The sequence below is a fragment of the Nesoenas mayeri genome (genome assembly GCF_963082525.1).
Source record: "Nesoenas mayeri genome assembly, chromosome: 14".
In the NCBI taxonomy this organism is placed as follows: Eukaryota; Metazoa; Chordata; class Aves; order Columbiformes; family Columbidae; genus Nesoenas; species Nesoenas mayeri.
The window spans coordinates 11,922,335-11,950,192 of record NC_137556.1 but is presented as its reverse complement, the minus strand read 5'-3'; the positions used below and the strand labels follow the sequence as shown (position 1 = coordinate 11,950,192).

The 27,858-nt window shown below is 38.7% G+C and overlaps 1 protein-coding gene across 1 annotated transcript in view; it reads left to right on the top strand.

The window, feature by feature from the left end:
* The window catches only part of ATP10B (ATPase phospholipid transporting 10B (putative)), a gene marked incomplete at both ends in the record, with an annotated part of 50,674 nt that overhangs the window by 10,630 nt on the left and 12,186 nt on the right, over positions 1-27,858 (top strand). The window contains 11 exons of the mRNA XM_080353333.1: positions 2,908-3,112; positions 5,937-6,022; positions 8,772-8,878; positions 12,417-12,548; positions 15,244-15,371; positions 16,410-16,662; positions 17,553-17,788; positions 23,035-23,620; positions 24,152-24,258; positions 25,002-25,128; positions 26,653-26,837. Of these exons, the coding sequence (XP_080209459.1) occupies positions 2,908-3,112; positions 5,937-6,022; positions 8,772-8,878; positions 12,417-12,548; positions 15,244-15,371; positions 16,410-16,662; positions 17,553-17,788; positions 23,035-23,620; positions 24,152-24,258; positions 25,002-25,128; positions 26,653-26,837 (2,152 nt within the window). The remainder of the gene's footprint in view (positions 1-2,907; positions 3,113-5,936; positions 6,023-8,771; positions 8,879-12,416; positions 12,549-15,243; positions 15,372-16,409; positions 16,663-17,552; positions 17,789-23,034; positions 23,621-24,151; positions 24,259-25,001; positions 25,129-26,652; positions 26,838-27,858) is intronic.

Below are 27,858 nucleotides of genomic sequence, written 5' to 3'. Positions count from 1 at the left end.
AGTCTAATAACAAATCCTGGCAGACTTCACTTCAACTGGTCAAGACCAGCTGCCTCTTTTTGTCTGTGCACCCGCTGATGGGCATTATCATGCTACCTGATATCCCAGGACAGCAAGGGAACACTTTTTAAGTGTGCTTTTGATAAATTGACTGGTAAAGGAGAGAAGGTGCTGAAAAATTGTCATCTTAGCTCATGTGTATGACCTGCCAGAGCCCTGCTGCTACATGCTGTACGAATCAGATTTCCACCTATTGAAAACCACCCCATCTTGTTTATTTTGTTGAATAAACACCTCTGCCCTTTTTATATGTTTCTCGTCAGACCATCATAGATTTACGAAGCTCCTCTGTTTATTTAGCAACTGGAGCTTGATCTATGAACTTTAATCACTGAACAGAAAATGGGCAGTGTTCCCAGTTACAAGAATTGCTGAAAGGAAACTGCTTCATCTGAAAAATCTTGTTAGGCAACTGGGCCAGTGCTGCTGTGGGGTATACCAGGTTCCTTGTGAAGAGCTTTTCTTCCTTTCATCTGTTCGCAATTCTCTACGAAGTTGTAGAAAACCTTTGTACTGTAGGAAATTGTAAATCTTCCAGCTCCAGCTGAGTAGTCCTTTCAGGGAAAGAAAATGCGTTTCATTACCAAATTCAGTGCTCCTTGGGAGAGAGGAACAGTCTGTTCAACTGAATACGTTTGGGATTCTAGTGATTGGGAAAACTCAAGTCCCTGTGCTGAATAAGACTTTTCCTCTGATCTGAAAGATGTCATTTGGCTTTTCTGACTCACTGTCTCCTCTTTAATTAGTGAATGGGCAGAACTGAAGCTTTACATGTAATGTATGTGTCACAGGGAATTAGTGAAAAAATGTTACAAATCTATGATTTCTATGGATTATTTTTGCTAACCTGGTTTCTTAAGGCTGGTAAGGAAGACAATCAACTGGGCAAGGCCCTTCTACAGCATTTTGTGAGCAGTAAAAAAATCAGAGTGTGTTCCATAAACTTCAGAACTGTGCAAGAGCAGAAATACAGAGAGGTAGGATTGCGCTGCAGAAGTCATGGCAAATGTTATACGCAAACTACACACGGCATCCAAATAGCAAGGCAAGCCATCTGCTTGTTCTAAACTGCTTCTGTACTGTCATTTTTATGTCTTAAACAAACAAATTAAGAAGTTCTACCTGGAAAGTGTTTGACATGGGAAGGATTCACAATTACATAGTTGTTTTGCTGTATTAACATTAGTGTCTACTTTGCAGAGCAACAAATACTCAATACACCTGCTTAAAAATTTTTCAAATAAGAATTGGTCTGGAATTTTTAAGTTTGCGGCAACATCAAATTAATTTACAACAAACCTCTGTTCTTCGTTGTGTTCTTTTATGTCCATTGTTGAGCAAAACTAAAAAGGACACGAAGTAGAGTCAGACAAAATAAGAAGAATGAGAAGTTCAGAAATGAAAAAATGATGGAAGAAGGAAAAAATCATTTCTACAATACCATTATTTTTTAAGTGCTTCACATCTAGCATTAAAGGGATTTAAACAGTTAGGATCTGACGGTTCTTGTTTTGAATAAAAAGTGGATAGCACTGGGAAATGTGCAGAATTTAACTGTGTGCATAACCTTTGTGAGAAGCTGCTATTTCGTGTTGCTTTACAGATAAGGATATCTGCCAAGTGCAAGGGTTTGCCTGTCAGCATTGGGCTGGCTCTCCTTTACAGAAGGCTGAGAAAACAGGTTAGCAAGAAGTAGCCTTTGGCCTGACTGCAGCAGAGCTTGGATATGTGCTTTGAACTGGAGAAAAACGCTTTATCTACTGTATCACTGCTTCCCTTCCCGTGATACAAACTCTTAATTGAAAGACAGGATTCTTCAGGCAATAGATGAGGATGATTAAAAGCTTAAGCACAAATAAGACCCTGAGTTATCACAAAAAGCCTTTTAATGTCTGTCTGCTAAACTATCATGAGCATTTTCCCTCTTAGAGAGCAAGACATTAGATGATTTGATCAATCATATTGAATAAATAATTTCCTCTCAGAGCTAGAGGAATTGGGCCACTGTTGCCCATGCATTTTTCCCATCAATTAATTTTAAAGCTTATTGTGCAGTTTTCAGCTTGCTTCGGTGACTGAGAGCAGTTTAAGGATCAGTTATTGAAAAGGTAATGTCAAAAAAAGTTTGCTGTTTCCTGAATCATTGAGCACCAATATGTTGATGAAATAGTAATTTCTTTTCCTTGAACTCCAAGGTTCTTTTTATCTTTCTTTTTTTTCTTTAGAAGATCTTCATTTCTTTTATCTTAACTCTTCCATTATACTTGGGCTCTAGTTGCATGTTACTGCTTTAATATTAAAGGGTCATTTGTCTGCTGTTCTACCTCTTGAAGTTGTTTCTGTGAGGTAAGCTCAAGATTTGTATTTACCTTTTGAGAGTTACAAACCAGGGAGACCTGAAACAAGCATAGCTGAGAAAGTAGTTTTTTTATTTCAAGATTTATATGTTGTTGGAAAATCTCTGAGAAATAGTCACATAGTCAAAAATTATGATTTTGTGTGTGTGAAATGCCTAAATTTCTTGAATAAGAGAATTTAAAACAGCTCTGTTAGTCTGAACAACTTTCTGTCTTTTGCTGTGAAGATTATAGGGCTAATGCTAGAATGCAAGAGAGCTTTTGTTGTAGTTTTCTTTTATTCCAGGTGAAGATTTTATTTGAATGTGATATATGGTGAAGTGATATTACAGAAGTGTCTAAATCATTAACTTCTAGCTGTTGTGCTGTGTCTTTCCAAAAAAAATACAGCAACTTGCCACCATCCTTGTTTTATTTTTCTAAAGCCCCCTAACCAGGAGGCCTGACTTCCTCTTGTCACTGCTCACCCATGATATTTTTGATGTAACAGGGAAGAACATGCTTATGTTGAGAAATGCTGGAAAGACGTCCGTGTTGGAGACTTTGTGCAGCTGCAGTGTAACGAGACCATCCCAGCCGATATCCTGCTGCTGTACTCCTCTGATCAGAATGGGATCTGCCACCTGGAGACGGCCAACCTGGATGGGGAGACCAACCTGAAGCAACGACGAGTTGTGCTGGGGTTTTCCAGCCAGGTAATTCTGCTGAAAGTGCAGCCTGTGCAGGGCTGGTCTGGGCCCATTTCTCCCCCAACTTTAGCCATGAATGGCACCATTCCTGAGGGGCTGGCTGTGCTGATGCAGCTGTGAAAGCATTTTGCTGTTGGAGCCAACACCCTGTATAGAAAGCAGCAGTTTGTCCCAGAAGATTTCTGTTATTTTCTGTTATTCTGATATTCTGTTGTAGCTCAGACAGTAGTTGTTTGCAGCAAACTGCATCAACAGATGCTTAAGCAACAACACATAGTGTCACCATTTGGGACAGCAGCAAGGCTTTTCTGTGTATAAGCCACAGGCTGTCATGGCACATAGTGCAACCCATAGCAAAGCCACTGCTACCGAGTGAATGATTTGTGCTTGGCAATGGGAAGAGAGCTCATGGTCCTCTTCTAAAGTTGTCAACAGCTTCCTGATGGACTTTGCATCTCTGTCGCTCGTTTGCTGGGCAGGTAGACGTATATCAGTTCAACTGGAACTGCTCTAAGGCACACTGAGTTGCAGCAAAATAATGGAATCTTTTATAGGAGTATAATAAGCAATTCAATAGGAATTCAGGGTAAATTAAAATGTGAAAGGTTAAATAAAGCTGGTATGTTTGACATCAGTTTGATTATTAGGAGATATTCTCTTGATTTGTGTTTGATCTCTTGTGTTTGAACCCGCCTGGACGCATTCCTGTGCAACCTGATCTAGGTGTTCCTGCTCTGGCAGGGGGATTGGACTAGATGATCTTTTGAGATCCAATCCATAACATTGTGTGATTCTGTGATAAACCTGAAGTAAACAAGAAAATATGACTTAGGGAGTATTGTACTTGTTACATTTTTACATACCTTTTCAAACAGGGCAGGGCAGTTTTTCAAATAACACAGAACAAGTTTAAGGAGTTGTATGTGAAGAGGAATAATTTGTTACATTGGAATCACTCCAGCAGACAGGAAATCCAAAAACCTGGCAAATAATTCTAGGAATTACATCCCTTTATTTAGCCATTAGTAGCAGTGCCTTTGGGAAGATCTTTTGGGGTTATTGGTGAGTGGGACACAGCTGCTGGTGAGCAACCAGATTAATTAAATAAAAGTACACCATTTCCATGGCCAGGTACTCCAGTGTTACTTGCTCTTTGTTCAAATGGGAATCGCTTTGCAAGCACAATTAAAGGCTGTCTCAGGATGCCATAGTACAAAGCATACCTTTTTCAGTGATAATTAGAGATTTTTTTTCCTGAGACAAACTGAAGATTTTGAATGTGTAGAGATTTAGCAAAAGAACAACAAATTGGGTGTTTAAATAGAAGAAATAAAAATGTTGTGTTTGTGTCACATAGTCACAGTTTACACATTGGGTTTTGTATTTTTGCTTTTAGAGGAACACAGAGTGCTCTGTCATACAAAATGCAAACTTTTGCCTCAGTCGTTTATAACACAAGGAAGTCTTTCTTTAAATCAGAAAATCCCCACATTCTGAATTATGCTTCAGACTGCCTATTCATGGTTATTTTCTTTAGGCTTTGAGTTGTTATTTAGATAAACTGTATCCCAGAAGTGTTTGTACTTACAGAGGAATACAGTTCTTCAGAGTTTAAATAGTCAACTCTATTACCCTGTGATTTTACTGTTAGTGTGAGTTGTACGTGGGCTAAAAAAAAACACCAGCGTACTAAATAGCGTATGTACAGGTTTTAGTGTGCCAACTTCTTCCTTGTTCTTTGAACTCTGTTTGTTCCTGTGATTTATGTGCTGTATAAAACTTACTCAGATTTAACTGTGTCTATAAAGTGAGGCTCTTTAAGGAGGGAGGAAATACATATGACGTGGCATTAGCTCTTTCTGTTAGGCAACCCTTAGGAATATTGAGTTCACCCAGTTGTAAAAGACTGAGAGGAAGGACTGAAGGATTATTTTTTTCCTTTTCCTTTGTCCATTTTCTAACTTGGATTTTCGAATTTAAAATTCTTGTCTTAAACAAAAACCAAAAAAAACCAACAAAAAAAAAGGGAGAAAAATCATCCTTCTCTACACCTTTTTAGCTAGAAGGCTGCTAGTTTTCTTCATTAGTAATGAACCCTCCAGGTTCCTTTTGCATCTTCCTGTTCTCCTGTTGTACAAATATTTCTAGCACAGAAAATATGTACTGGTTTTCCTGTTGAGTTTATTGAATTGAACAAGAGGGAGGCTCAGAAGCAAACTTGATTTCAAGTTTTACTAATGGAAGGAGTTTGGATTAAAATTAGTTTCAGTTCTTTTAAAGATTATATGGTACAACAATAATGATTCTCTTTCGTATTTCTCACATCCTATTTTTGTTATGTTTTCTTAATCTAAAATAAAAGTTTTGTGTATTTTTTTCACTCAAGAAAAAAAAAAAAACACCACCAGTAGTGTAACTCTTCTAACGTATCTCAAAATCCTCATAAATCCTGAAATTATTTTCATTTGAGCTTGCTTTTGGTTGAAGGCTGGCTTTGTTTCATAAATAATTTGAACTATTTGTTACATTCACTTAAAATGAAAACAGATGTTTTCACTAATTGGCATCTGTGATGTCTTGTCCAATAAACAGCATTTTCTTTATTTCATTTAACCAGTTGTTAATCCAAGAGAGGAAAATCTCAGTTCCTTACCCAGCCCCTCTGAAGCTTTTCTGCAGGCTGAATGAGCTGAACTCCCTCTGCCCCTCCTCACAGCAACTGCTCCGGTCCCCAGCTGTCCTGGTGGCTTACACTGAACTGCTCCTAGTGTTTAGCATTTCAAGTACTCATTGGATTTGACACTCATTCTCAGTTTGTTTCCTCTTACAGAATGCTTTATTTGAACCTGAAATTTTCCAAAACACCATTGTCTGTGAAATGCCTAACAACGATCTCAATAAATTCAAAGGGTACATGTAAGTATTTATGATCCATAAATGCTTTTTTTTTTTTTTGTCCGAACTTTAATATTTCTCTTGGAGGAACTGGATGGAAGGAACATACTTTGTAGAAATTGATGGATGCCACTACTATCTATTCCTGGATTCAGAAATCAATATAAAATGTAGACTGGAATCTGTGTTTTGAGGCAAGGCAGGACCAAGGCTTGACATTGACTTTGTGGTTGTTTAATATGAACTGTTCTCACAAGCTTCAGCTCTTTTCAGAATTCAGATATCAGCTCATTTACATTTGACCTGAGGGTTAGTCTAGGCTATTTTTCAAATCTAAATCCTTTCTAATGTTTAAAGATATTCAGCTGCATGGCTCTAGTTTCTTCATATTTATGGCCACAGGGAAAACATATCCAGGATCCAACAAACAAATCAGATTTTCTTCTTACAGCTAGAAAATGTTAGCAAGTAAGAAAAACCTTACTGAACTGATGTGTTAGACTGGAATAAAAAAGTGCTTATTTTTTTTTACTAGTGTAAACCTATGTGTGTGAGGAAAAAGCCATATCCTCTGTTCCCTGTGTTCTTTCTTCATTAAACAGTTCTGGCATAGGCATTACAGGGAAATCTGTACTAGCAAATTCAACAGATTTAAGGCCATTCCCTGGCTCTAAGTCCAATTTGTATGGCATGGCTCATGTCCTAAAATTCTCTTACCCTCCAACGCAGGGCATCTGTTTCCCAAGATCCTCTTCAGAGTGGTTGTTGGTCCATGCTGATTCCCACACCACACCAGAGAATTGTCCAAAATACCTGCTGCCCGAACCCAAATGCATGCCTCACGTTACGCAAATAATTGGACTGTATGAGTGTGCAAGCATCCTAATCTATGCCGCGGCTTTGTTAAGTTTGCTAGTAGCTAAAATACGAGTTAATACCTTTGCAAGAATGCAGTGAGAGTGTTACCTGGAGTAGTTGCAAATGGTCTGTTTACTCTGACATGAGTAAACCAGAGGGTTCTCGCATATTGACACTGACTGTACTTAGTCTGGTCTTGAGAATTTATGCCCTGTAAGACTGATGCCTCTAATAGCAATGCTATTTCCCCGCTGCTGTGATATCTTAAAAGAGAAAAAGAGGTCAAGTTTGTATTGATCACTGGCTGTGGTTGCTGGCTTTGAGGACCATTGGGTATAATCTAAATTAAAGCAATACTTTCAATTATCCTGCTGTAATATGGCAGAAGAGCACTGAGACTGTAGAAATGTAGGTAACATGTCACAAGAAAACACACACACATGCACACCCTTAGAACTCAGGATTTGCTTTAAAATCTTCAAATCTCTGTTGAAAGTCAGTAACAGAAACCTCTTTTCGAAATGCCTATTATCTCACCTGCTTAGTGGAATGTGGAATTAGTTGTCTTTCTCTCACCACTTCAGGGATAGATAAAATAATTTGCAGTGAAAATTATTTACTAACTTTTAGTGGAGTTTCTGTCTTTGATCTGCTGTTATTTGAGCTATTTCGTAAACACAAATTGCTTGGAACAGGTTACATTTTTCTCCAAGAACCCTTAATAAATTATTGAGGCTCTATTGTGTTGCTATAAAACAGTAGCAGTACTCTCTCTGCTAAAAATGATAACAACTCAGTGACGTCCATCTGACATGCCTGACCACAGCAAATTTTCCTCAAGGGAAAGCAAGAAGGTTCCTATTAAATGAGTTCACCAAGGCTGAATCTGGATTCCTGGAAAAACAGGTTTCTGGCATTATGTTTTACAATTCTACCAGCTGTAGGTTGTTGGTACCTAAACCTTTTCACTTGTCTAGTTTGATGTTGTGTAGTCATGTGCAGCTGTACACAGACATAGGCCTGTACTTAGCCCTGAGATAGCACCTCACCTTGTCCTCCATTTAAGTGATGCTGCAATTTACTGGTAAATGCCATGCTAAATATCAAACAGAAAGTAGCAAAAAACACATACTCTAGAAAAAAGATCTTTCTTATGCTGATATTTGCATGACAAAATTAGATGGAGTGACTGAGGTGAAAAATCTCAGCTTTGGTAAAAATCTCAGGAGGAGCTTACCAGATTATATAATAAAAACTGTGAGCAAAAGTAGTTTAATGTTTTTGTTTCCAGTGGCAAGTAACAAATTGCCTGCCTAGTGGAGCACCGACCTTATAATTTACTTTGAGTTTTCACCCATCTGTTCTGCTAGCAGAAGGATCTGGTGTGAGACAGGACATCTTCTGCCAGGATGGAAGGTCTTCCATCCAGTGTGAGAGTGAGGAAGAAGGAGTCTCCGACCAGAGACCCTTCAGCTGAGGCAAGAAGATGAGAAGCCCTTTGGTGGCTGACAGAGAGACAGAGGCTCTTGCAGGGTGCAGACATATTCACGTGAACCTCTAGCAGCAAGCAAACACAGTTCAGCTTTCTGGAAGAATTTAATCTAAATGAAGTCACACAATGAGTCTTGACTTCATTTGTGATATACTGAACCTGTCAGATAAGGTCCTAAGTGAAAGCCAAACGTTTCATATTGATATCATGATACATACATAATGAAACTGGTCTTCAGAAGAGATACTTGGACTTCCCTGTAACTTTTTACTGGAGTCTTTACTGCACTTGAGTGAAATACAAGCAAAACAGGGCCTTCACAGTTCCTCAATTTCAACTTGAAGCAGACCTGCAGACAAAAATTGTGTTTAATACTTTATTAGAGCAGGAAATAAAAAATACTTATTTTCTTCCTTCTAGGGAGCAGCCAAATCATGAACGGATTGGTTTTAACATTGAAAGCCTCTTGCTTCGTGGATGTACAATCAGAAATACTGAGGCTGCAATAGGAATTGTTATATATGCAGGTAAGGTGTACTTTCTAGCTAGGTAAACATAGAATTTCCCTGTAAATATCCTTAAGTAAATATGTGTAGTCTAATATTGCAACACAATTTGACATTTTGCTTTAAGAACTGGCAGTGCACTAGAAAATTACATAACTTTTTGACATAAAGGTATTACTCATCGATCTCCAAAGTCAGAGTCCTGCTCTGGGTCTCTGGCAACTGACAGTATCCTTGTCTATGTCAAATTTCTTGCTATCTTTGCAATATCTTGCAAAAATATCTAGACAAGTAAAAATTGCTAAGGTGAATTTAACTCTCAGCTCTGCAGTTCTGATTATAATGCTAATTCCATCTGGCATAAAATCTACATGGCTGCCCAAGGGAGGTCTCACTGGGTCCTCAGGGCAGAAACTGATGCAGCTCAAGCTGTGCCAGGGCAAGCAACTGCAGACAGTGAGACCAGCAGCTGGGGGTGACAGAAGAGACAGCAGCAACAGAGGGTTGTGCTGACATAGATGCAGTGTGTCCATACAGCCAAGAATTACATGCAGTAGAGACATGAACCGAGCAAGACAGTGTCAGTGCCCAGATCAGATGCAGCAGTGCCAGGTTCAGCAGTGGGTCAGCTCAACTTTTTCTCAGCATCACTTACCTTTGGAGTGTTACCACTGCTTTTTCTCAGTGAGCATGACTTGTTATTGGCTTTGCCAGTTGTGCCCTCTTTTGCTTCAGATAGAGCGTATCAGCTACCCTCTTTATTTTTAGATTAAATGAAAGTCAATTTAAGGACAACAATTAATCCCATTATTGTTTATTTTTATCTTTCCAGTAGAGTTGTGTCACCTGTTTTATGTCTAGCTAGCAGCAAGGGGTTCAAGGCTGAGCCACCTGAGAGAAAACAGAAGTCAAGAGTCATTTATCTTGCATTAATGTCCACAATCCAGATTATTTTCCTGACAACTGACCATTTTATTTCACTACTGGAGTGCACTCTAAATAGCTATAGCTCCCATATGTTTCCAAAGTAACCTTTGCTTTGTGGTCTTTCATTACCTGTCTCTCTGAATGCCACATGTAAGGATGGCACCAGCACCTACCAGACAGAACAGCACAGCCAGAGCCAAACCAATCACTCATTTTTTGCAAGTAACTACTATGTAAAAATCTCTGCAGGGATAATTCCCTATAGAACTGCAGTAACGTGTCTTCCCTACTCCTGTTAGGATTCCTATTTTTCTTCTCTTTAGTTGAGATTTCCCAGTATGTTCCTTTGACCACCAGCACAGACTCTAATGTGGATCTCTGTTAATGTTGCTTAAGCTGCTAGTAGCACAGATTGGAGTTTTAAAGTCTTTGATCTGAGTAAGTCTTCAATTCACTTTCCAACTGACATCTTTCTGTTATTGTCAGTATAAAAGTTCACTCTTAGTCTTCTAAAAATAGACTCACTTGAGACAGTACTGGTTTAATGTCTAGGGTTCTTTGGCATTGATTATGCTCTGGCTTTTAATCATAATCTGTGACCTTTTCTGAACAATCAAGATCAATCACATTATAAAATGGCACATTCTCCATTTGTATAGCTCTATTACTCCTCAAATTTACTTTCTAATGGAAGCCTTTGTGAAGAGTAAAGCTATCACTTAATGTGATTGTTTAGCCTGTGCAGTTCTTGTCTGACCCAAATATGGTTATACTTTTCATGGCTACCCAGATGGTTTGACACATAGCAATAGAGCTAATGCACAAAAACCTCATTACAGAGCAACAGTCAATGTAGTTTTCTCATTCTGACAGGAGCAGCATCAAGAATTATAAGTTTTTCAAATAATAAAGTGCCAGAATGACATTTTAGATAAGCCCATCAGTACCCATAAATGGAGAAACAAGGTACTAGTGGGATGGTAGATGAGGTACTGGGTTGCACAGCACATGAAACTGTGAGGATTAGAGAATAAAGTAGTTCATTCTTCCTATTTCTGATATTCTGTTTCTTGCAAAGTGGTATCTGTATTAGAGTTGTATACTTTTCCTGTTGGCCAGCTGAAGTGGAAGGAAATTATAGAACTGATATTTGGAAAGAAATCTCTTACCATTTTCTTCCTGAAATAAATCTATCAACATTTCCTTGCGGGTTTTCTGTAAGAGATTAGAGGTTTCTGGCTTGTTTTGTTTTCAACACAAAACATTCCATTAAACCTGACATAAAAGAAAAGTGAGGAACAAGATTCACATAACTGCTGGAGGAACAGACGTGCAGGCAGCAGTACCCTCCCATTCTGTGCAGCTCGGTGCTTAGAGCATTTGTTCACCAAAGGGAAGACTTGGGTTTTGTTCTTAGTTCTGCCTGTATGGGAGTGAACACATATCTTCTGCTTCACAAGTTGTACCCTTAATACCTGACTGTGTGGAACAAGTAGGTATGTACATATACATGAGCTGGAAAGGAAGGAGCCTTGGTAGAATAAGCTGGTCCCACAGACATAGCTCCAGGTTGTGTAAATAATTACATACTCATTGGAACAAAAAGCTGAGAGTCCCAGCTCTTGGGTGAATGTCCTGAACATAAGGCTGGAGAGTAGTTTTCTCTCTTATTCTCTGCCTCAATTAATAACCTTTGATATAAACCTGGACTGGATCCAGCAGGCGTGATTGAATCACACTTAACTTTCAGCTTTTTGTTCAAATTGCTTCCCTAGAGAAAGCCAAAAGGTAGCTTGGAAAACAGTCCATCTCACACACACCATGCACCTACAAATAAAAACTAAATACAAGTCTGCTGGGTCTGGGTTTTCAAGGGAAAGGACTGTAGTAATAAACATAAAAGATAGCATTTAATATAGCAACAGACAGTATCTAGATATTTCAACTTTGGAGCCACAGTTTAGATACTATTAATAGCGTAGAAAAAGCAATTTCTGCTTGTTAGCTTCTTAGAGCACTGCTCTTTTTTCATTACAAATATGCCAGCTCAATTCTAATTCAGAAGATTTTAAGGATTGGGATTTTCTCATTTCTAACCCTACTGTTTTCTAGCATTTTACAACCACATACTGAAAAGCTAAATAACACTGCTGGCTCTGGTATGTTGGATTTAAGTTAATACATTAAATGTGTTTTGTGGCTTTTAAATAGCCGCTGAAAAACATTCAAATGTAGGTTTCGGGAATCTATATAGCACCTATTCAAGTCGATTGTTAAACACAAAAATATTATTGTTCTTATTCCTCTTATTCTCAAGGAGATTTGGCTTTTGCAAATTTAGATAAACGTTGTAATCCTACCGAATCTGCTATCTGTGGGAAAGTAAAATGTATATAACAGCTGAAATCTGTAATGTAATGGAGGCCTTTTGCAAACCTCTAGATTTAGTCTTTGATATATTCTGCTATTCAGTCAAATGAGAAGATAGGCAATAAAATTACCGAATGAAACTAGAGTCAAATTAACAATAGTTATGAGCATTCTGCTCTCATCTTGTGAGAGAAATAGTTAAAAAAAAAAAAAAAGTGTAAAATATTACATAAACATGGTGATATTCATTTGTGTTTTGAAGGTCATGAAACTAAGGCCATGCTAAATAACAATGGTCCTCGTTACAAGCGCAGCAAGATAGAGCGTCGGATGAATATGGATATTTTCTTATGTGTGGGACTCCTGTTTGTGATGTGTCTTGTTGGAGCCGTAGGTATGAAGCACTGACAAAAATCTTCTTCTATTTCATTGCTTTTTTTTCTAAACGGTTGTTAAAATTCAGCTTGTAGACATGAGTGAGATTAGATCTAGAGCTGAATGCTCTTGGGGTCTTTAGGCTCTGGTCTTGCCAAAAGGTAAGTTAAAATCGCAAATCTGAGCAATTCAAATAGAAGAAAACTCAGCCATGGCTATAAGTATTTCAGATAAGCCACATCCCCACTGTGGTAAAATATGTGTAAAGCAAGCAAGGGAAATCCATTGGGTTAATACACTAGAGGAATCAGTACTTGCCAACTGAGATCTACTTCCTACGTGGATGCTTGTTCCACGTGGCTTTACCTTCACTTCCATAACATTTTCCTCCAATACTTTCAGGAGCGATGTTATCCAGAGCTACCTAATTTACAATCCATGAGCTGCACATAAGTAATTAATCAACTTTACAGCTACCTTCCTTCTCAAAAGCCTCTTTAGAGCAGGCTGCAAGATGGCTTGTTTAGGTAGGAATAGCCTGCATTTTTCTGGGGTCCTTACAAGTGAGCACCCTTGAATATAGTAACTGTGGTTAGGGGACTAGACTTTGCTAGGTTGTTAGTCTCAAAGACATCATCTTTGCTGCCTGTAAGCACCTGCTCACCTTCCAGCTCTGATTGCAATCTGTCCCAGGCAGGTCAGGATTAATAGACTCCCATAATCCTGAGGGAAGGGCCAAATTTTAAACCCATGGACTTTTGAATGGGTCAGAGCTTTGAAGAAATAACAGAGGCTCCCATAAGCACTTGTGTTCAAAGTCTCTTTTTAATCTGTTTTATCTCAGTGATAACTTGCTTAGTGCTACTGCTCTGAATTATTTTTGTATTAATAACAACAAAGTCAAATCACGTGTTTCTGTCAAGTTTTCCTGAACCTGCCCTCGAGGCATGTGGTTTGACGTACCAGCCAGTCATCAGTGTAATACCATTAGAAGCAAGGTCCATCCAAAAAGATGAACAATTGAACTGACTTAGTCACTTTTTAATTTTGCTGCTTGATGTTGCAGTGGGATTTTTTGGCACAGAAATGGGATTTCAGTTTGACAGCTGAGCTCTGTGTGAGGGAGAGACTTTATTTTCATTGTTCTCTGGCTGCTGTTATGTAGATTCAGAGGCTTCTCTTTGTCTGGTGTGTAGGGGCCCTTGAGTAATAAAGTTCTTTAATTTAAGATTTAAAGTAATCTCAGCTGAAAAAAAAAATCACTTAAAAAACAATTTATCTACTCTGGTTAAAAAAAATATATCTATGAAGTGTTCATAATCTAAGCGAAACACGTAAAACAGTAATGAGTCCATTAGCTTTCAGCCATTCAAAATGTCCTGTAGCTCTACCATGAGTTCTTGCTTTTTGGCCTTGTCTGAATGTGGGGGTTCCAGGAAGAACTATTATATTACTGGTGAATCAGCTATCAGGTAATGGGTTCAAACTGGAACACAAGAGGCTCCACTTAAATTTGAGAAGAAACTTCTTCTCAGTGAGGGTGGCAGAGCCTGGCCCAGGCTGCCCAGGGGGGTTGTGGAGTCTCCTACTCTGGAGACATTCAAACCCACCTGGACACCTTCCTGTATAACCTCACCTGGGTGTTCCTGCTCTGGCAGGGGGATTGCACTGGATGAGCTTTCGAGGTCCCTTCCAATCCCTGACATTCTGTGATTCTGTGATCAGGATTTTTCTCACACACAGTGAAAAATTGTGTAAGAAGAGGCTTGTAGAGCACCACTGTCCGTGTTCAGATGTGCTTGTGGTCTCTAGAAGCCAAAAAGTACTACTGAAACAATTTTAATTCCTTTGGCAGCATTTTAGTGGGCAGATGCTGCAAAACAACTGCTTGCTTAATTAGTGCCCATAGATGTTTTATCAGAGCTGAATATGCAAAGTGGACTAATCGAGGTTTTTGGCATCTGGAGCACTGATGTAATGAGGGAAACTCAGTTGTTGGTCCTAGCTCTGTGTGAAGTTTTTGATGCTGTAAATTTAGCAACATCCTTTTGCGCAGTTCATTTCAGTAAAGGCGATGTGAAAGGTGGTAAAGTTATTGTGATGGGCTGCTGGTAAGTCCTGAACTGTGGGCTTTGTTGTAGCAATTCAGTCTTATCTACTGATATTTAAGGCACAGGGGAAAAAGCAGTTTCATGGTATGACTTAACTGAAGGGAACGTAAAAAAGAGCTGCCCAGACTGAATTGTAGGAGCTTATAAGACAGACGGAAATCAAGAATGGTCAGGAAGGATAAGAAATATTTTGGTTTGTCTACATAACAATTAGGTTTCTTTCTGTTAGAAAGTGAAATGGCAGTCTTCAGCACTGAGGATTTTTAAGGACAGGTGGTAGAGATGGAATCCTCCAGCAGCAAAGCATGGAGTGAGGAGAGATCTGTGCAGAGGTGAGAGCCCTAGGGGACATCTGCTGAGGGAGAGATTAATAAAAATACCTGTGCCCGCTCATTTCTTACTAGCATTCAGTGATACACGTGTGCTACAGAGCTCTGTGTACATGTTTCATTCTCCAGTAGATTTACAGCATTGTTTGGGAACTGTTGGTTTGAAATGTTCATTCTTTCTAATTATCATAGCAGTCCATATCGGCAAATTTCAGAAGCTTTGTCAATCACCTGACTGCTCAGCATATATCAGTATTGTCTATCATTCCTGCAGGACATGGCATTTGGACTGGAAACTTCTCGGAGCATCCACCTTATGACATCCCAGATGAGAATGGCAATTTTCTGTCTCCAGCTCTTGCCGGTTTCTACATGTTTTTGACAATGATAATCCTCTTGCAGGTAAAAGACAAAAGCCTGTTACCTTCAAGGAAGAAGCTATTCAAAACTGAGTGTAATTACTAATGAACAATTAATATCAACTAATAGCTGTGCAGCTATTCTTAGCCCTATTTGAAAATATTGCTAGGAGTGCTTCAACTCATCCAATTGTGAAATGATGTGTCAGGTTTTTTTTTCTTTTTAACTGCATATTTTTTCTTTCTTGCTGTTGAAACCTCACAAGGATTTACATCCAAATGTCAGCTTTTTTTTTTTCCTGTCAAAGTCCAGAATTCCAAAATAAGAATGTCACTTGATATCTCAGGAAAATAGTGAAACCAAAATTGACATTTTTGCTAATGGGAAATAATAAATCGTTATGGTTTTGCTGGTTTGGGAAAGAAGCTAAATTAGAAGTAGAATGCTTATATATCTGAGTCTGATTAAGCCTAATTGGGAGAGAACATTTTATGGGATGGGGGAAAAAATTACGTTTACTTTTCAGATCTCTTGATGAAACTGCTGAGATTCTAGTGGACAGAATTTCTTTAATGTGAATGAAATGTGAAGATAACTTTCAGAGATTCCTTGGGGAATCATTCTTCATTACTGAAACAGAATATTTGTACATCTTAAGCATTCCTTATTATTTCAGGGCAGGGAATCTAGTGGGTGGGAAGTGTGTGCAAAGTAACTGCTTGTTAAAGTTTTTTACATAAAGAGTTAGTCTGTGCTAGTGCATCCTTTCCGAGTTTCAGGAGTGTAAGAGCAGCATGCACCTCTGTCCAGAAAATGTGCTTTGAAAGACCATCCTCTGAAAGACCCATCTTTGCACTTGGTGTTCTAGGAATCTTGTGTCACATTTGTCACATTTCCCCGCCTCTTTATCCATTGTTCTTGTGTGCAGGGGTTTTTTTCTCCACTAAACTACTATTATTCAGTCCTACAAGATCTCTCTAGGAAGAACCATTCCTCTGAAAATTGTCAGTATACCTGTGCCAGGACAAAAAGCAATAAGACTTGTCTTACCCCTCACTGAGAATTTCATTTCTCTTTCAGATTTTAATCCCCATTTCTCTTTATGTGTCCATTGAGTTAGTCAAGTTGGGCCAAGTCTTCTTAATCCACAATGACATTGACCTGTATGATGAAGAAGCAGACTTGCCCATACAATGTCGTGCCCTAAATATTACTGAAGATCTTGGACAAATCCAATATATCTTCTCAGACAAAACCGGGACACTAACAGAGAACAAAATGGTATTCCGACGCTGTACTGTCGATGGAATTGAGTTTTCACATCAGGAAAATGGTGAGAGATGCTTTTTTATATTTGCTTTTCTCTCTGAGCAAATAAATGTTATTAATTTAAATACTAATATTTAAAGCTGCTGAGCCCTCTGACTGAATGTGCAGCTTTGTGGATTTGTCTCCATTTTGTGAGGGACTCCTGTTACTGAGATTTGTGAAAGTGTTTTAAAAGATTCAGAAGTCAGATGGGAAAGGTTTTTGCTTCCCTCTGCAGGCATCTCAGGCTTTACCCTGCACTCAATACGCAATTGAGAGTGTAAACAGAAGATTTTCTCCTTCATTTCTATGTGAAAGCCAGCCAACCCTTTATAAACTCATAAACTGAGACAGTAATTAGACTCAGTGGGTCCAAAAGTACCGTTGTCTTCTGTGTGATATGAAAGGTACAGATGCATGTTTTCTTGAGTCAACCCTACCTGCAGTCCATATCTGCAGCCTCTTGGTGTTCAGTGCTCTGAACCTGGGGGTTTGACTCGGGCCCTTTCTTGGTCGCCACTTTCTCTCTCTCCACGGTGTGAAGGATTTTATTAAGCCGGCAGGCAGCTGCCAGAAAGATGTTTGTGCTCTCTGACTGAAAACATTAGCAAATTTGTGAATTACTGTATTTCATTCTCCTGTTTCAGGCAACTGCAAAATGCAACTAAAGAGAGCAAGCACTAGAAGTCCATAAAAATGACTGATTACTTTGAAAGTGCATTTTTGTTTCCTTGCAATAATAAAGATTGGAGAGTGGGAGTTGCCAGGAACTGGAGAGCAAAGTTTTTCAGTTGCAGGCATTTGTGATATTTTGCCTTTGAATTGGTTTGTTTCAGTTTTTTTAACTGATGAATACTTACTGAGCAATGCAAGGAACAGAATAAGAAGTAAGGTTTCATTTTTCTCTTTCTACAGCCAGACGTCTGGAAACACACAAAGAGTTGGATTTAGATGATGAGGAATTTTCAAAACTTCAACACTTCACTCTTCCTCCCATGAATACTGAGACATCAGCCACTTTAAAGCAGAGGACCATGAGACCTTTAAGGAGATGCCAGAGTGCCAGAGCTCATTTTCAGGGGCATACAAGGAACAGGTCACTCGGTCGTCGTGACAGCAACCAGTCTCAAGTGGCATTCAGCAGTACCCTTGTGAGTACGAGCAGACTGAACTAACACATTTTAAGGAGTTCTCCTTCCTGTTGAATTTTGTGATAGGAAGACAACACGTGGGCAGGAGAAATCTAAGCCCTGTTGGAGCTGAGGAAGGGGAAACAAAGCGTTGGGGTCCATGCAGGCTGCAGTAATAGGGGAGCTGAGTGAGGGCTTGGGAATCTGGGTCCTTTTACCAAAGACTGCAGTACACAGGTGAGTTTTTGTGATGATTGCTTGATAGGAAAAGGAGGCATGAATTTGGAGTTCAAGGATCGAGTCTGTGGTTCGTAACGGCAGGAGACACTTTGCACAAAATGGAATGAGCTTTTTGTACTGTTCTGGCACACCAGAGGAAGTGAGGTGGAGATTCTGAGCTGGGGTTGTGCAAGAGGAGCTATGGCCATGAGTCTGGCACCTGGCTTAGCAGAAACAGGAGGTATAGGTCCTCCTGGGAGGCGATGGCTGAGAAGAGGGCATGAGTTTGAAGTCTGAGTTTTGAAGGGAGCTCAGAAAGCCACAAACTACTTCTGCTGCTGGTGCTGCAAATTATTACCTCTGTTAATCAAAATTCAGCCACCCATGCGCTGTCCATGCCAAGTGGCCAAGTGTCACTCTCCAGAGCAGTTCTGGGAGTTGGTTAGTGTGTCAAAATATAAATGTTGCATTTTTCAAGGTTTTGTGGTTTGTTTTGTTTGTTTGTCTTTTAAAAAGGCACTTCTCACAAAGATAATAAAAGTTAAGCCAAAAGGTCTTATCAGAATAAAATCTTAAACCCTGCGAGATGTTGAACTCTGCAAGCTGCTGAAGAGCCTTATCCCACTTCAATAGCTAGGTAGCCTCTGCCTAGCCACATGCACTGACTTGGAAATACATGCTTTCTTTGCAATTCTAGGAAAATCTTAGACTCAGCTGAATTTTAGATCTGAAACTTCCTAAAATCTAACACAACCTAATTAAAGTCTGTCTGTTCTTTTCTTCTTGAAACAGACATTTCAGAAAAGGCTCTTACGGGCTCTAGGAGAAGGTTGAACACTTTCAAAATTAGAATTCCAATTAAAATTAAATTCCTAGAAAACCCTTCCAAATTAGGTGTTTTTAAAAATATCTAACGAATACAGAACTCTCAGAACTTTATCTTCTGCACTTACTCTTCTTGGCAAAGTAGTTTAGGTGCATTATAAGATCCTACTTGCCTCATCCAGTTCCTCTGTCGTGTAGTATACATCAGCCAGTACTCCTCCTGCCCTTGGAACAAGACAGGTTGTCAGTTGTTATCCTACCATTTCCCAGCCCAGTCCTCATGGGATGTTGAGAATCTCTCCATGAGTTTTTGAGAGCCCATGGATCACGACTTTCAAAGTGTGTTGAAGGAATCTCTTGCCAGTATATTTCCTCAATTTTGTTTGTTACTGCTAGGCAATATAAATGAATATAAATAAACTGCCATGTTATATTCTTTTTTCCTCTGTGAAACTAGTATCAAACATCTTTGTAGAGGAAGATTAAGCTGCTGTCATGGAAATAACCAGCCTTGGCTGCTAATAGGTGTCGCTCTATCTGCATAAATCGTTTAACCTCTATGACAAATATGAACACGTAGTAAAAATGGAGACACTTAGGTGCTGCCCAGAGGCTGTCCTGTATGCAGATATCCTTCAAATGCATAGTGGTGGCTTTCTTTATCAGCCAAGCCCATTCCCTATTAATAAAATGAGGATATTAAAATTGTTTGTGTCTCTCTGGTTCCTGTCCTTTGGAATTCATATCACATAGTCTGATGCATTTATACTTTGCTACAGATCTGGAGCATCTTGAGTACTCCAGTTATACAGGTAGAATCATGGGCCTGAATGCATCTCAGTAGTTAAAGTCTTTTAAGAAAACTTTATCTTCTAACAAGGCATGATTGAAAACACAAAGATTGCTATTTGACTAAATTAGTTTAAGGCCTGCAGAGCACTTCTGGATAAATGGCTCTGTTAAAATAAAAGTTTTGAAGTATTCAGTGGCAGTCAGTATCTGTCAAACACAATGCTCCCTGTGAAATTGTGAGCCTTAGCTTCTTCAGATCAAGAAAATACATAATAATGTGAAGTCCAAAGGCCAGTAGTTGGCATTTACAATTTGCTGTTGTTTGCTTTTTTCTTAATAAATGTCAAGTTTCCAAGGGTTGATGTTCCAGCCCCATGAAACTACTCATGAAAACTAGTAGCCTCAGGTAACAGTAAAATTGAAGAACTTTGCACTGCTGAGAAGACACAGTGGTTTTTGGGTAAGGGTTAGCACAACATCTGCTATGAGCACCTGCATGTCAGAACCGTTGCCAAGAAAAGCATTTTAAAGCAAGAGGGCTGTTAACATAATAGTATCCTACAAAATGTAAAGAGTTTAACTGGAAAGTAACTGTGCCAAACAAAAGATAATCATTTACAAATGTCAAATTTATCTGTGATCAGTTTTTAAAGGAAAACTCTCTATGTAGTGATCGCAAAGTGTACTTACTCTCAATCAGCCTCACATGAAACTGTGATAAGCAGGCTGCATATGGTATTTTGAGTGCTTTGTACAGTACTAATTGATCGTGCCTGCAACTCAGCACGTTCGGACTTTGTTTCAGTGTTCTGCATTTAGGAAGCTCTGCAGCTACAGAATGTGCTTCAGCCTGCCTGTTTGTGTGAGTGTTCTCTGCTTGACAAGCTTCCATGTTTTGCTGAAATACAAGAAGCTCTCATAAATTAACATGTTCTTCTCAGTGCCTTTCTGAGATAGAGATGAAGATGATGGGTTTTTCATGGTATTTGATAAAGTTAATTAAACTGGAGCCTGCAGATCCTAGAGGAATAACTAAATAGCATTGCTTGTCTTTTCTAGAGTAAAAGTAACATGTGTAATGCAGAGCCTAACTCTACATTTTACTGAATGTAAAAAAAAAAGAGAAAAAAGAAAAAAATACTTTCTGATAAAAATTGATTTATATATTCTTTCATTTTTAAAACCTGTCTCTGGGGCCAAAATTGACCTGACCATTTTCTCTTTTTCCAGAGGAAAATTTTGAACTCAGAAAATTTCTGCTGAAGTTGAATTCCTCCTGGTACATTGTAATTCTTTACATGAACTAGAGCCAGATATTGAGGATATAGATGTAACAGAAATGAGGCAGGATGATGATGGATAGGAAAGGTTAAGATCCATGTGTAATAATTTGTGGTTTGTGAGGTTCAGTCTGATGGTGGTGGTGCATGAGGAAGTTCTATTAATAGCTGGGCAAGCAGTCAATGAGCTTCTAATCATTCATGTTTTGAAGTTAATATAGTTAATAGAGTTTCGTCTGCACGTTTGTTTTTCATTGGAAGTGTGCAATTAAACTATTTGGGTTTGCTATACGTAACAAGCACAGTACAGGCCACAGATTCACAGTTGCCCACAGTAACTGCTGCAGTACAATGTTGTGAAAGAGTTTCTAGAGAATGACAACTTCAACTTTTCAGACTCTGATTTCTTTTAAGAGACACAAGAAGATAAGTAAAAAAAAAAAACAGGCTTGTCCTCAGTCTGTACTAGTTTGCTAGAGAAAGGACTGCATCTGTACAGAAAACCTTTCCCCATATGTGAAACAAAAAAGTGTGAAAACACTGAACCAGAGGAACCAGAGCCTCTTGCAGCACAGAAAGTGCAAAACCTTGCTCCATCTTTGGATTTCAACTGAGCTCTGTGCTGCAAAAAGAGCAGTAGATTTATCTGCAATTATGAGGATGATTTAAGAACCTCAATTGACTTTAGCAAGCAGGAGTTGCAAGGCAACATCCTCACCCCAACACAACACAGCCATGAAGGTGGTTGGGCAACTTCTGTTGGATATTTAGGCAACTCAGGAAAACTGTGCCAGAATGAAGAAGGAGAGGGTAGTAGCTGAGATGAACTAGGAAACAGCTAAATCACTTTGGCAGCTCCTTAAAGAAGGCATCCAAAAGTGTTGGCTCACAGGAAAGTACCTTTTAAATTTGGAAGCTGTTGTTAAATATGGCCCTGAATTAAATCCAAACCAGGCTTTGCGAACATGTAATTTCTGTTAAAGGTAATACTCCCGTAGGCCTACATCAGATTGGATTGTAGGTAAGGGACATTTTTTAAGTACTTTGGCTTGCAAATTTAGGTTTGATTAGAATGACTGTGGTAGTAAAATTACAGTAACATTCAGGAACAAATGAAGAATGTATGCAGTTATTTATTTACTGTAAAAATGGAGGAAAAATAGTTTGAGACAGCTTCTCTTCCTGGGTGCAAAGCAAACAGACTCTAGAAATAAGAAATGATAGCACTGTAACCAATTCATAACCACAATATATTCTCTGTTGAAATAACAATTGGCTCCCACACTGAAATGGGAGATTCCAAATCCACTTGCATCTGGAACGTACTCTAATTCAGTAGTCAGCAGTTTCAAAGTTTGGGGATACAGTATAAATTATTCTTGAATTCTAGCAGATCTCAATAGAAATAAAATCAAGATTCATTTCTTTCTAATTATGTAGTTATGTAGTTTTTAGAAAAGTGTATTTTTTTTTCCCTAGATGTCAAGCAAAAAAAAAAAGGTATTCACCTTACATAATTCTAGGTGTAAATTCAATAAGATGCAAGAGGAAACTATCAAGGTGATATTTCTTCCTTGGGAACAAAGGCAAATGGGAATAATCCTCATTAAGTAATTTCTCTTCCAGGAAAAGGATGTGGCTCCCGATAGCAGGCTGCTGAGGCGAGTGAGAGAAGCTGCACTCCAGACTGAAAATCTTTCTCCTTTTATACATATGAAGACCTCCCCATCCCTTACTGACTTTTTTCTTGCTCTTGCCATCTGCAATACAGTCCTGGTTTCCACAGCTACTGAGCCAAGACAAAGGGTAATCTAACCTTAAGTGTACGAGGAAAATCGATTATGCTTTCATTTAAAAACATAGAGCAGTGTTCAGTGAAACCTGAAATGGTGAAAAATAGTTTCTTTGGGAGTTCTCCTTTAGCTTTTTTACCTTTTGTGTAATATCTACTGTTTCCCTGCCTGTGTATATCCCCTTCTAATACGGCTTTTTATGTCTGATGAATAGCTATGGCTACCACAATATCTGCAGTTTCTTTTTAGATTTTTTTTAAAATTTTTTTTAGATACAGAAAAATATATTAAGATTTTGAAAAGTATCTTGTAGTCTGCATTTATTTATTTTTAACCATAGTTGTTCTTGTATTTCTAGGTCACAGTCCCACCACCATTAAAACCTTCAGGAATCACCCTGGATAAGATTCATCAGATATTTCAACGGCTAAAATTAGCAAGCCTGAGTCAGTCTTTTTCATCCTCTCAGTCTAGTTCAGACCTAGGCGCTAGCTTCAGTGCAAAGAACACTGAGGAGCATCTTGCTGCCTTGGATTGCTGTGACAATGACGACAACTGCTGCACCAGCAGTAGAAGCTATGAGCTCCAGGGCAAGGGCAGCACAGATATTGGTGGTGCTTCCCTCGATGAGGTTTTTAAATCCGTAACTAACAGTTCTTTGCCAACAGACTTTTGCTATGAGGCTGAGAGCCCAGATGAGGCAGCGCTTGTCTATGCTGCCCAGGCATATAGTTTTACTTTAGTGTCCCGAACTCCCGAACAGGTGACTGTACGGTTGCCACAAGGCACACTCCTGACTTTTGATATTCTCTACACTTTGGGATTTGATTCAGTAAGGAAAAGGATGTCTGTAGTAGTGAGACACCCTCTAAGTAAGGAGATTGTTGTCTACACAAAAGGAGCTGACTCTGTTATAATGGACTTGCTGGAAGATTCTGCCAAAGGTAATTTCCCAGTGAACTATTTCTGTTGTGTCTCCTATAAAGAAGCACGAGAAGTTTGAAGTACTCTTCTCTGCATGAAATAGAAGACATTAGAAGTATATTAAATAAAAATAAGCTTTCTCTAGTGTTATCCTTGCAGATCAGAAATGAGATATTTACTTAACCTGAGTAGTGCTTAGAATATAGAATGGGCTAATTAAAATTCACTGACAGCACTAACCCATGTGCGCGGTATACTCTGCAATAATGCTGTCATGAGGGCCTGACCATTGTATTTCAGCTTGTCAGCAAGTGTGCTATAACATTAATAAACAAACAAACCAAAAAAACACAAGCAATGTTCTCTTAAAGGAAACAAGGATCTTTAGCAAGCTTTCAGCTTATGCACAGCCAAAAATTTGAGCTTTTAAAGGAATTCCTATTATACTGGAGCCCAGTTTTCTCTAATGCCCGCTCTTTTTTTAATCTTAGTCCATTAGGTCTGAAATGATCTGTGCTTAAAATATGGAATCTTTATCTTGTATTCCACAGATGACATTAGTGCAGAGAAGAGAATGAAGAGAATAAAAGAAAAAACACAGAAGCATCTGGACTATTATGCCCGTGATGGCCTACGAACTCTGTGCATAGCTAAGAAGGTAGGAGGGCATTAGCCTAATACTGTTTACAGCTTTGCTCTGTACATGTCAATAGATTTATTGGAGAAATGTAATAGTTATAATTCTTTCTGCTTCAGAGAGCAAGCCAGATACAGCCCATCCTTTTGTCCTTCTGTTTGAGTGCTCTGGTATCTTTTTTTTCCCTCTTTACCTCAGTGTGAGCAGATGATGAATTTTCAGTCGGCTTCAAAACATGCGTTTCTGTTTCTCTTATGGTAACTCTAGCTGACCTTCTCTACTGTGATTCCAAGCAAGAAATAAAAAGTCCTCAGAGGAGCCAACCTTTTTCTGTTTTGCTTGGCTTTCACTTTTCAAAAATCTTGCCCTCAGCCTGGGTTAGTACAACTTAGCCTGATACTTTAATACGGAAGTTGTCTATGTGCAACAAATAGGTCATATTTAAGCTCTGGAGAAATGAAGAGCAACCTTCAGAAAACCATGTGTTCCAATTCAGAGTCCCAACTACAGGCTGTGTGACCAAGAGTTTCTCTCGGTCATGTTTTTAAGTCTCAGCTGTAGGCCACTTACACAAATAGGAAGGCAGGTCTATTTTTCTCATTACTACTAGTTCTTGTAGTTGTCTCTTGGAAAAGTTTCTGTTATTTTAAAGGTGACATAGTACTTTACCAGCCTGGATAGGAGTTAAATCTCTGTGATCCAGAAGGTTGGCATGCTTCTCGTATTAATTTTAAAATGAGCTCCATTTAAATTGTGTTATGCAGGTCCTGAATGAAGATGACTTTCAAAAATGGGCCAATTTTCGTCGGGAGGCAGAAGCTGCAATTGACAACAGAGAGGAGCTGTTAATGGAGACAGCGCAGCATCTGGAGACCAAACTCACCTTGCTGGGTAGCTAAAAATAAGAATTGTCATTGTGTATAAGTATCATAAGTATCATAAGTATCATTTTCTCTCCTGTGATATTCTTGGCAATCAGACAACAACTTTATTCATTTATACAAAAAAGTCTTCCCCTGTGGTTTGGAAATCTCAGAACTAGGGTATAGAGTCCAATGATAGTGTCTAAACAAGTTTTTATGCATTTTGAGCAGCAGTAACTTTGAAAAAGTGTACTGAAACTATCGTGTGCCAGGAGCAAAGAACACGTACGTCAGCTGCTACTGTGGCTCAGCTGGCACAGTAGATAATGAAGTTCCCATAATTCAATCATGTGTCTGTGTCCTTAGCTAAACTTATAAAATACTATAAATTAACTTCAGTTTTGAGCACAAAGTCCAAGGGAATTTCAGTAATTAAACTGTATTATAAAAAACGGTGACTTAAACTGCTGGCCACACATAGGCATTTTTGCTGGTGAATTCTTGATGTTGTTGCATTGTCATGTTTGCTTTCTGTCCTCTATAAAAGCATATTTTGTGCTAAAACTTAGATTCCTTGGTACTTGTACATCATCCATCACTATCATATCTAACACTACTATTCTGTTAAATTACAGAACACTTCAGTACTTTCTTTTCTAAGTTGTTTCCAAACATGTTGTTCTTTAAGACTTTGATTTTCAGAGTTGTCTCAGCCTCATCTATCTGTGAATACAACCTGTGCCCATAATTTGTTAGCCTGAATTTCTGTAATTGCAAGCTATTAGCATTATGGCTTCTCATAATCTCTGCAGTGATTTAAAAAATTAGAGTAATAACAGTAAATGCCATAAGCAGAAACACATAAGAGGTATTGTAGATCTTGCCAGAATCTGTTACCTTTGCCAAGTCCTAAGGCTCTGTGTGCTTTCATACTTTATTTCAGAAAAAGTGTTATTTCAGCTCAAATCAATATCTATCTTTAATGTATCGCAATTACAGCATCTTCAAACTGACCCCTAGTGGAAGAGATAAGGAGTGTTGTAACATTCAGATGGTGACTTATCATCAGGATGAGTGTTGGCATCTGCTTCAAAGTTTGCATATTTTTAAAAAGAAAATTTACTGTACCATTTCTTCTCCCTTTGGTGGGTGAAGCATCTAACTTGACAATAAGGATAGCGTTCATTTAAATAGCCAAAGTTGGTATTTTCTGTTTGCTTTGATGGGCTCAATGCAATACTTTAAAAATGCATATGGAGTAATTCCTCTGCCAGTACATTGTCATTTTGGATTATTAAGAAGAAATGAAATGCATTGTTCTGGCAACAAGTAAAATGAAGAGCCAGAACTTGATTGCTGACACATTCAGGTCTTAATCCAAATGCAGATCCTGTGCCTGTGTGTTTATTTGCTGGACACTACCTCAGCTCAGCTTTTGATAAGTTCAGGATCATGTCTGGAAGTCAAAGACCTTCTCTTGAAAAAAGAAAATGGCTACATGATTTCCAAATGAAAGAAAACTAGTTCACTACTTCTTTTTCTGTTTGCCCAGGAGCAACAGGGATTGAAGATCGGCTCCAAGATGGAGTACCTGACACTATTACGGCTCTTCGAGAAGCTGGGATACAAATCTGGGTGCTGACAGGAGACAAACAGGAAACAGCAGTAAACATTGCATATTCCTGTAAACTCCTGAAGCAAGGAGACACTGTCTTCACGATTAACACTGAAAGCAAGGTAAGCATAGAGAGACACACAGAATTTGATACCTTCCCCTTGCTTCATGTCTTGCAGCTTGGCACTGTGTTGCTTTAGGCTGCATTTAGCACAATAGCCAACCAAAAACCCACAGAGTAGCATTAGACCAGAAACTCTTTGAACCACATGTAACAGTATGAATTAGAATGCAAGACAGCTATGTAGAGTTTTATTCAATTAAATGGCAATGATTTTTCCAAATGATTTTTTTTAATTACCTGAATAGTGAGCTTTAATAAGGAGGTAATATGCAGTTTAGTGCCTGATTCCTTAATAATATTGATATCTGTTTTTTCACCTTGCAATGGAAATTTCAGCTACAATGATATCTTAACCCCAGCTGATATCTGTAGGAAGACACTTGGAAAGTACTGTATGAGTCAGTGTAGAAAAAGTATGCAGGTGTAGTTTTAATTAAATTCAGAACTTTCTAGTCACATGTTTCCTGACAGGATTAGACTTAATCAGAATTATTTAATCCAGTATCTTTTTCTGTAAGCAGAATTTCACATTTTTGGAAATCTGATTATAGTTCTGTGGTGGTGCACGTAGCTGTTGATGTACACAGAATGAATTTCCATGGGCAATAAGGAGGTCAGGGAGTAGGCAAAGCAAACATATTCCAAAATGAGGATAATCATTTCAAGGGCGCATCTGTCAGATCCTGTGACTCACTGAAATACAGTGAACAATCTGTGGTGCAATCTATGGCTATTCCTGAAACCGTCTGAATAGAAGGGAGAAAATAGAGTCCTAACTTTTGAAGAGGATAAATGCTGTTAAAGGGTGGTGAAAGTAAAAGGCTTTGGAAGAGCAACCTTGTCTTTTGCAGATTGTGAAGTAACATCAGTAGGGTACCAGCAAAAAAGGAGGATGACCATTGCCATGCAGAGCCAAGCATCTCATCCCTCCAGGCATTCTGGTGGGACAGACAGCTCTGTGAGATGGATTTAGGGTTTGAGTTCAAGCACTATGTGGCTAAAACAGACACGTTTGCTAA